At 36.3% G+C, this 11,122-nt stretch overlaps 1 protein-coding gene across 1 annotated transcript; it reads right to left on the reverse strand.

Annotated features, from left to right (window-relative positions):
* Positions 1–578: 578 nt before the first annotated feature.
* On the reverse strand, positions 579–8,750 carry NPFFR2 (neuropeptide FF receptor 2; the record flags this gene model as incomplete). Its single annotated transcript, XM_080698028.1, has 3 exons — positions 579–1,413; positions 6,305–6,404; positions 8,423–8,750. The coding sequence occupies 3 exons, from the start codon at positions 8,748–8,750 to the stop codon at positions 579–581; spliced, it is 1,263 nt and encodes a 420-aa protein (XP_080554154.1).
* Positions 8,751–11,122: the final 2,372 nt, after the last annotated feature.

Consider the following 11,122-nt stretch of genomic DNA (forward strand, 5'->3'; position numbering starts at 1 on the left):
TTACTCTATAATGGGAGGTCACCTGGGACATAACTACCCATGGACCTAGAATATCTTGCTTCTAGATTACCCCAAATATATTGCTGGTGATGAGAAAAGCAGTAGCCAAGGACTTCTTGTGATCCAATATATTTCTTAGAAAATTCAGTACTAATCACACACAGATCAGTAAGTCTGAAGTTTAAATTTTCAAATCCAGAATCAAAGGGGAAATTGACATGATTCATTTTCATGCAAATACTGCTTGTCTAACACCAGTGAAGAAAAATGGATTTTTATGTAGATGCAGATGTACAAGCTGTGCAAACATGCTTGGTTCATTTGGCTAACTATGTGAATGGGTAAGGCCAGGCTTTGAAAACTGCTCCTTAGGAATGGATTTACTCAGGCAAACATGTGTAAGTCCCTGTACATATCTTACACATCACAAGACCGTTTTTGTTTGTATTTTTTCTTTTTGCCAGAGAGATCTTTCAGGAACTTTATGAGGAATCGAAGTAGAAAATCACACACACACAAAAAAAAACAGCATTTAAATACATAACACAAAATAGAGTGGATGATGGCACCGGGTCTTTTTAAATCTCATTACTGCTGGTAGCTTCTCCCGGTTCTTCCATCATCAGTTCCTGTTTGGGGTTTTCAACACTTTTTCTGTGGATTAAATCTTCCCCATGTGGGTTTTGAAACACTGGTTCCTGGGTGAGCTGACCAGTTGCATTTATGACCATCTTGTTTTTAGCTCTGAGGACGTAGGCTTCCTTGATCCTTGCCCTTTTTTGGCAGGCTTGGAGCTGGAACGCATCTTGGAAACCACGACGAAAGTTCTCATTGAAGAAACCATATATGATGGGGTTGATGCTGCTGTTACAGAAAGCCAGCCAGTGTGCCAAGGGGTAGATGTAGATGTTGATGACCCGCAGTTCATTTGGAGAAAGGTCAGCATAGTCTGAGAGCATCATCAGAGTCCACAGGGGCAGCCAGGACAGAACGAACAGCAGCGCCACGGTCAGGAGCATCTTAATGACCTTCTGCTTCTTCTTGGACACCATGGGCCACTGCTCCTGGCTCCTCTGGCCTGTGCGGGGCACTGCAGTCTTGAAGAGGGAAACACCAATCCTTCCATACATGATGACAATGAGGGACAGGGGAGCTAGGTAGATGGTGGCAAACAGCATGGTGGTGTAGATCTTCCTCATTTCCTGACGGGGCCAGTCCTCCCGGCACCAGTAGACAGGGCCAGTTTTATTCTGGGAGTTGAGTCTCACGCGGTAATATTTTTCTTCTTGTACGTGTAACATCACTGCAGATGGAGACATAATGGCGACGGCCAGGACCCAGATGACCACAATGATGACAAAGGCTGTCTGGATCGTGAACTTTGGTTTGAAAGGGTAGATGACACACCGGAATCTGCAATGTAAGGCAAATATTAACACGGTGCTGCTTCCTAACTTCCGACCAAGTCATGCGTCAACTTTAAGTAATTAAGGACCTTCTACCCACATCCACTCCTAAACATCAACTCATAGAAAGCTACCATCTGTAGTAGAGGGACATGAATTGTCATTTTCTGTAAATAAAATCTGAGATGCAGTTTGATCGCCGGTTTGAATAAAGGGAGCACTTTTAGTGATGAAAAGTCATAATGGTAACGGCATAGGTTGAATATGGCCATTGAACACTCTGCTCCACATTCTATTCCACTTGTTTGCCTGGGTTGTCACTTTAAGCCTCTCTATTTACAACACAAGGAAAGAGACTTAGAAAAGGTAAAAAATCTCACCTATTATTCACAGTATTTTTACCCATGGAGTTTTCATGCTCTTTACCTCACAGTGTGCTCATTAAACCGCTGGCTCTACTGAGTCATGGCAAACTGTGAGTCAAGAGGCATCAGTGAACTGCTGCCCACTCCCCAGCACACTGTCTGTGTGCTTGGCTGTGAAACACATGCTGGCCAGTGGGATGCTAGTAAACACAAGGCAAGCAGAAGCTTTTTTGGTGCATGGGAGTTTGTCCTTTCTTTAAAATTTAGCTTCCTAGTTCAAAAAGCTTGCATTAGATAAAAGACCTGGGGAATGACAGATTGGCCATCTGAGATATCCCAGCCTCAGCTTAATTTCCAGGGTACCATTGTAGCATGGGTAAAGCCAGCTACAGCACACAGAGCAGGAGAACCACAATGAGATGCTCAGTCAACTCACAGAATCATGAGAAAAGTAAGGAAGCATTATTCATGGCAAGCTACTAATATTTTGATGATGTGTTTCACAGCTGTAGGAGTCTGAGAGTTTCTATTATGAATTCTGATTATGAGTCTTCCTGACCCTCCATGTCTTCTGTTGAGTATGAAGAATAGGACTGGTTCATTTCATTGCTATTTTGTTATTGTAGATTTTTTATGTTATTATTGATACTTAAATCTTAATTATAAAACATTCATACTATTAGGTGGTTATACCATTTTATATTTTTCAAGGCACTGTTGCCTTTTTAATCTTTGATTTTCATGATGAGTCTCTAAAATTTTATGAAGACTGGTACTTCTTAAATCTGTAGATGAGGAAACTTAGAGCTATAAGTGGTAACAGTAACTCCAAATAAACTTCTATGATATCTCTTTAAAGAATGGCTAGTTAGTTTGGACTTTGATTGCTCTGCCATTCTTCATAACTTTTTTCTCTGTAAAGTCTCCTCTCCTGACTTCCATCTGTTCTTCTTGTCTTGTAATGAAAGAATCCTTCTATTCACACACCTTTAATTTAAGGGAAATTTTGTCAGTTTAATTCTAGGTATTTTGCTCTTTTTGTGGACCAACTTATGGTATTTCAAACATATTCATATATACAATGTAAACAAATTGTGATTGTTTACACAATGAGTAAAATTTGTACTTTACCCAGAAAACAATGGAGATTTTTTGAAGAATTTTACATGGCTAAGAGAAGGATCATTTTTACAATTATTGTTACCTATACATTATACTTTTGTAACTATCAATATTTTTAAAGGAAAATTAATTTAAAATGACAACTGAATATTATTTTTATTGGTGCTACCTCTGAACAATTAAAAATGAATTGGGTAAAATAAAAATTATACTCATGAAATATTAAACATATGTAAAACAATACTGAAATTTAACATCTCTGAAAATCAAAGCTTTTCTCTATGCAAATAAAACTATTTCAGTAATGAAAACAACCAATGTGTGTGTGTGTGTGTGTGTGTGTGTGTGTGTGTGTGTGTAAAGAGGACATAAGTGAGCAAGGTAAAAATATGTAATGGCATGGAATTGTTGACATAAAAAACAAATTTGTAGATTGTATTTTAATATTAATCTACTATTTATGTCATTTTATTTTTGTTCCTGAGAACTGAACCCAGGAAATTCTATCTCTGAGCTATACCTGAGCCCTTTTTATTACTATTTATGCCATTATTTATATATTGTTTTATCCTGCTGTCAGAATAAAGATCTGCAGACCTTTGTTTATTTAATTTACAATAAAGAAATAAAATTTAAATATGTGCTAGTCACTATGTGAAAAATACAAGGTTTACATTAAATCTAGGGTTTAATAATTTCCAATGTTACTATATCCTGTGCTACTACCACACTTATACTAAATTGTTATTTTTACTTATTTATACTACTACTAATAGTATTACTACTGAATCATTGTTCTGAATATTACCACTGAATATTAATAAATTATATACATTAGTTACATAATAGCATATATTTAGTGAATAAAAAGTTATACCATCATTTGCATTTTTTACTTAAATCTTGAGCTGATCATATTCACTTCCATATTACATTTAGCACTTAAATATTCATAATAGAACATATAATGAGGTACCATTGTGTAAAATTTTTAACATTGGGCATGAAAACTAATACTGGGAAAGCATAACAACAGAGATGGGAGGAATACATTGTAAACTTCAGAATATCTAGAAAAGGAGAAATAGGATTGAGTAGATATGCCAAATGGGTTTCAATGATATCTATAATGTTTCATTTATTTCAAAATATGACAGTGTGTGTCTGTGTGTGTGTGTGTGTGTGTGTGTGTGTGTGTGTGTAAAATGGGATTGAACCTAGGGGTACAAGATATCTCGCCAGCCCTTTTAATTACTTACTTAATTAATTAATTTATTTTTGGTGGTACTGGGGTTCCTGGAAACCTTTCCACCTCTGGGCTACACTCCCAGACCTATTTTATATATTAATATATATTTTATTTATACATATAAATATATGTATACATATACATATATATATATATATATATATATTTTTTTTTTTTTTTTTTTTTGAAACAGGGTCTCTTAAACCAGCAAGGCTGGCTTCAAACCTGCGTGATCCTCCTGTCTCGCGCCGGGATTACAAGCATGCGCCACCAGGCCCGGTTTTTTTTTTTTTTTTTTGAAACAGGGTCTCTTGCTAAATTAAACAGGCTTGCCTTGAACTTGAGATACTCCTACCAAGGGTCCTGAGTATCTTGGATTACAGGCTTGAGTCACCAAACCTGGCTACAAATAGTTAACATTTAACAGTGAAGCAGTGAAAACAAACTTTAAAGAAATTTAGAGCCAGGCGTGGTGCATGCTTGTAATTCCAGCATTTGGGAGGCTGAGACCGGAGGAGGATCGTGGTTCGTGGACAGCCTCAGCTACTTAGTGAGGCCCTCTGCAACTCAGTGAGACCCTGTTTCAAAATAAAGAATAAAAAATAGGGCAGGGGGTGTAGCTCGGAGTCGAATGCCCCTTCGTTCCATCCCCAGACCGGCAAAAAAAAAAAAAAAAAAAAAGAAATTTAGTTGCTAAATGTAATGTTGGAGTAAATATGATAAGCTCAGAATATAAATAATTTAGTATAATTATAGTACTAGCACAGGATTTATAGTAGCTTTGGAAATCATTAACCACAGATTTTAATGTAAACCTTATTATTTTTATAAATAGTGATTAACAAATATTTAACATCTATTTTCTTTACCTGTAAATAAAATAAAAATTCTTCGTGATAGGCTTTAACAACAGATTGAAACATTACTTAAATCATTACACAAATAGTAGACTAAAATTGGAAATAGAATGTGCCAACTTATTCTTTTGATATCAACAATTCCATGACATTTCATTTTTTAACTTGATCTCTCACTTTTTCTTTCTTTAGACACACACACACACACACACACACACACACACACACACACACACACACTATTACTCATTGGCCATTTTCTTTATTGGACAAGTTTCACTTAGTTTTCTTCCAGTTTGCTGTTTTACCTATTAGCATCTTTTCATCTCAATTGTCACTCCCTTAATAGATCCATATATTCTCCCCATGTCTGTGTTGTTACAAAAGCTTTTTTTTTTTTTAATAAAAATGCTTCTTTTTTAATTTGACACAATTCCAGTCTACTTCGGGGATAGTGCATCTACACTTAAAATCTAGTCATTAGGCTCCTGCTTCAGGGACTTCAAAAGCTCTCTGTGGTCTTCGTGATAAGGTTTATAGTCCTTCAAATGTAAGGATGCACTCTGCCTCATGGTGGCTTAATGTGCCCCTGCAGATCCTCTTCCAGCCGAATTGCCTCTCCCTTCTCTGGACAAGTGCCCTCTGTTCAAAGTGCTCCATATATATGCTTGTCTTCAAAGATGACCTTTTCCCAGTGTCTTCCTAAGGCAAGTTTATGATTCTACAAGATTTAGGCAAGTCTTACCTCTTATTTAAGCCTAATTACTCCCTGTTCTAATAGGTAGAATTTCTTACTCTCTCCTTCCCATGGCTGTCATGTGCTAGACCCCTATTAAAGAACTTTATTCTTAAGTATTTTTAGATGGGTCGGTGTACTTTTTCTACTTGTAGACCTCCTGGGGCAGTGCTTGATATTATTTATATTAGATGCTAAAAAAACAAGCCTAGTACCCAGAACATCATAAACTCTCAACAAAGTAGATAAAAAATCATTCATTTTAGACTTAGAGTTTGTATAACATTTAAGATTTATTTCACCATGCTTGTATTTCCACCATTATAAAGCTTTAGATTCTAGTGTGATATATGGCAGAAATGCATCTATCCCTAATTTTATTATTTCAAAGAAACCCATAGATTCATTTTTATGCAACCTTTAGTAGGTATATATCTTACTCTTAAAGAGTTAAGTATTATGAATACTATTAGGAAAGGAGTCACTCAACAGTAGTAGATTACGTATTCTTCTGTCTGGTTAGTTGCCAACACGTCTGTTTTATCTGACTGCGACTGGCGCTGACTCACCTATCCACTGCAATTGCGACCAGAGTGAAGACGGATGCCGAGACTGATATTCCTTGGACCAGTCCGCTGATCTTGCACGTGGTGCTTCCAAATGGCCATCCTGAAGAGAAAATGGGAGTCTTTGAAAAAGTCCTTTTAACTTATTGTGCTGAAAATATAAAAATAAAGGTGTAAAATCAAGACCAATGCAACTGGTTTTGTTTTTCCTTTTTCTTTTCTCTTCTTGTGGTTGAACACGGAGGTATTCTGCCCCTGAGCTACACCCTCACCTCTATCCTGATTTTTTTAAATTTTGAAAGTGTCTTACTAAGTTAATGAAGGCCTCACTAAAAGCTCCCTAAATACTGGGATTACAGGTGTGCACCACCACACCCAGTAGCCATAGTGCACCAGAAGTAGTTCCAGGAAGAAGATACAACTTATAGTTGCTGGCTGCTAGATAAATTTGAAGTCATTATTAAAATGAAAGTAAGGGTCCAGGAAGAGAATACAAGGAAATATTTCTGGTAGGTACACAGCAAAAATGAACCAAATCAAAGTATGATGCCCTTAGTATATCCAAGAAAACAAAATAAAACAAAATTTGTAAGAGAGAAACTGGTATCATAGCATTTTCCATGGTTCAGCTGATGTGCAGTAACAAAATAAAAAGCAAATTCTCATAAAACTATCATAGTGTTATATTGGGAGAAAGAGAGAAGGTGAACTATGTGGATGCATGTTTATGCTTATGAAGTGAATTATGAGAACAAAAGTTATAACTTCTACAGTTTGATGACAACATATCATATTGAAAACATTATTTAGAAATATGGTAATAATTCCCAGAAAGGGGAATGGCTAAATGAACCATGTGTATATGTATGCCTCTATCATCTTGTACCCCATTAAGATGTATGACTACAATGTACCAAATAAAAAAAAGATGCTGAAAGTAGCTGCCTCCTGAGAACAGATATCAAAGGTAAGATGGGTCATTTATATGCAAAATTATTTTAAGTAATAACTTAATTTAAAATATTTGTAGAGGAAAATATCAAGAGCAATGATATCGAGAGCAACTCCCCTGAGAGCAATGCTAGTAATTTCCATAAACTCTTTTACCTTCTTTTTGCCTTGTACAGTACCTTGACCGTGCTACATTCACTATAAATGTTTACTAACAAACACCACAAAAGCTTGCAACACACTGACAACATAACTGACAGAAGCAGCACCCTGATTTCCCCTCAAAATATCCTCCTCTAGAGAAAGAACGGGAACAGGTGAGAACTCCAGAAAGCAAGCTCTTTTCCCAGTCTTCGGTCTTTGTTCTGTGAAAGAACAAGAGTAATGATACGGCTCCTGTGTCTGTGGATAAATCCAGTATGCTGAAGTTGCTCCAGTTTTTTTCTGTTACAGATTTGAATAGTTCATTAAGTGATTCTACAAATATTAAGCCGGTTCTATATATCAAAACTCCACCGAGATCTGAAAATGTGCTGTTCTTAGGCCCCTCAAAGAAGCAACAACACGAACCCAGCAGTACTAAGAGGGGGACCCTGACCCTTACACTATAAGGTGACTTCTGTTGCACAGGTATAATAATAATACTTTTTGAGAAATTATTGCGACTGCTTCATCTTTCCTCAGAAACTGAGAGAAATATCTCTGGCTAACCACAGCAGGGCCTCACTATCTATTCACATTACACTGAGAGTTCTATGATGTTATGTTAGATTGCATTGATTAAATTTTACAGTCTATAATATACTTAATATTTGTGCAATATTATTTATGCCTTGGTCTGTATTAAGCAAATTTAAAAGTTTCAGTAAAAAGTGCTAGATCTCATACTCTGATTATTTCCAGTGAACACTGTAAAATGAGCAGCCTCCACTCTCCATCTGTCACTTGGTTTATTTTTCTCTATAACTATTCTTATTCTCAAATTATGTATCTTTTTCTTGCCTGGTTCCTTTTTTTTTAGAATGTACACTCCATTAAGAGTATGTAATAGTTCTCGTCCTCCATAAACTCTTGTGAATGAATGACTGAATGAATGGCCCTGGCCTGTTTACAGAAAAGAAAGCAAACATTTTTCCCGATCATCTTTGCACTGCACACAAGTCAACGTACCTGCTATAATATTGTCCAGCAGGGTTATAGGCATACAGAATATGCCAACCAGCAAATCACTTATGGCCAGGTTTAAGATGAAAAGATTAGTGACAGTGTGCATATGTTTGTTCCTTGTAACAATAAAGCAAACCACGGTATTTCCCACCATGCACAAAAAGAAGATCAGAGAGTAGGAAATGATGAAGACTGCTGCCACCTGCGGCTGGTGAAGATAGTAGTTCACATAGGTGATATTAATATCTGAGTAAAGATGATGCTGTGTGTTATTGATGCTCCAGATGTGATCCCGGGTTTCTGAAGAGTTTGAGTCCCATTCCTCACTCATGATGGACCTTAACAAAGGAGAGGCAGAAAAGAAAAGCATGATGAGGAAACAACAGCATGTAAGTTGTTTGAATTTAAGTAGAATTACTAGGATTTTATTCAGCATTTGAAAATAATACTGTGTGACATACACAATAATAATTATATATTTTACTCCCTAATACACTGTATATTTCACATTGATAGTCACAACATCTACCCATTTTCAACTTTCTCATTACCTTCCAAATCTTCCTTTCACCTGCTTCCAGGTACTGTAACCTGTCAAAATCTACTTGTTCTTATAAGGCTGAGTTATATACCTCTAGCTTTTCAAATAATCTGAATAAGATGAGGTGCCTATGCCCTCAAAACTTGCATAGAATTAAACTTTTATACTTGCTTTATTCTAGTTTGACTTAGTTAATTAAAGTTGTTTTTGTTTTTGGTTGGTTTACATACTTCTTATCCAACATATTGCAGTTTCTAATATCAGGTCAGGCTACTTAATTGTCATAGTTTCACTAAGCATAACTCTGTTCACAAAGACTGTATCAGCAGATCATTTAGCATCTGTATATCTTTTAATTTTATGCTTTTATTGGTACACTGTAATTATACAACACAGTGAGATTCAATGTGACACGTTCATATATGCACATATCATTTGGTATATTTCACTCCACATCCCACCCACTTGCAGTTAGTGAGATTGGTAGTGATATCTTTATATATGGACCTAATATTATTTGAACTTTTACTGTATGTCTTAATGTGGATGTTTCAAGCAAACCTTGTACATCAGAGATATTCCAGACTACTCCCACGTTCAGTGATTTACTAAAAGGACTCACCAGATGTAGGATAGAGTACATTCACAAGTAATATTTATTATAGTGAGGGACACAAAGAAAAATTTTAGATGTCTATAAGAACCAGGCATAAGTTCCCAAGAGTCCTCTCCCAATGGAGTCACACAGGTCAAATAGGACATGAATAAGTCCTCTAGCAACCAGCTGTGAAGTGTTGTCTACCAGAAAACTTATTAGAGACTGAGCATCCCAGGTTTTTACTGAAGAATGATTGTGAGGAAACCTTTTTCCTTAAATGTACCAAAATTCCTGATTCCCAGGTGGAATGTAGGTGTTCAGCAGAAGAACCATGTTTTTTGTACATTCTAGGCATAGTGAGGCACTTTTATCACTTAAGGAAACTTTTGTATCAGTACAGAGAACTCTTTACTATTTAAGCTGTCAGACTCCAACCAAGGACTGTCTAAGGATAGTAGCCTCAGGTCTGCTTGCTAACTCTCTTCTGTATAACTTATTAATTGACTGAGATAGACTATGTATTCACAAGTGGAAAGTAATTTGACAGCAGACTTACACAATTGGGCTCCCATATTAAGTTTTGGAGTAATTTTATGCAATTTGAATTAGTGAAGACAAATTCAAATGGGTCTGCCAAGTGAGGAAGAGGTCAGTAAATGCCTAAAACTTCTGCAGACTAGGAACTGTTTAGCCACCATAGCAAACCCATTTGAATTTGTCTTCACCAATTCAAATTGCATAAAATTACTCCCAAACTGGCAACTCTCTTCAAACTAGAAAAAACTTCAATAATTACAGACTATTCTGTGGCACCCATTTGATCTGCAGAGCTAAACGAAATCCAAATTAGAGGAGTAGAAAGAAAGTCTTCTGATAGCACTACCCCTGGCAGACAGAGGATAACCTAAGCCTCATATCCAGAGTATTCTAGAACTGACTGTAGTGATGGTGCATAGGACAATTTTATCCTTAGTACAAAGGCTAAAAGATAAAAGCATTAATAACAACTATTGCTAAAAAAATGGTCAAGGAATACACATTAATAAATTCTGACATCAAGCAAACATAAATTATGGGTAGGAGAGTAAAAGGAAGAGTTATTCTGTACACTAAGTAGGTTGTCAGCTCATATAGGCTGTTATAAATATAAAACATTATATGTAAGCTTCTTGGTAAGCACAAAGAAAAAATCAAGAATATAAGCATGTGCGCATGTGCCCAAGCACATATATGCGCACGCGCGTGCGCACACACAAACACACACACACACACACACACACACACACACACTCAAAAGGATTCAAAGACTATCATATAGAAAATCATCAAACTAATCAAGAAAGGAAGAAAAAGCAATGTAGTATCTTTAAAACAAGCAGAAAATTGCTAACCAAAGAACAAATAAGTATTATGTCCTTATCTACTAGCAATTAAAAATTTTTTTTATTGTTGCATTGTAGTCATACCTTTTAATGGAGTACAAGACAGTAGAGGCATACATGAACATATCACTCATTTAGCCCCTCCCCAATTCCCACCTCAATCCTTTCCCCTCCCTTACTGA

The sequence above is a fragment of the Muscardinus avellanarius genome (genome assembly GCF_963383645.1).
Source record: "Muscardinus avellanarius genome assembly, chromosome: 6".
NCBI classification, from domain to species: domain Eukaryota; kingdom Metazoa; phylum Chordata; class Mammalia; order Rodentia; family Gliridae; genus Muscardinus; species Muscardinus avellanarius.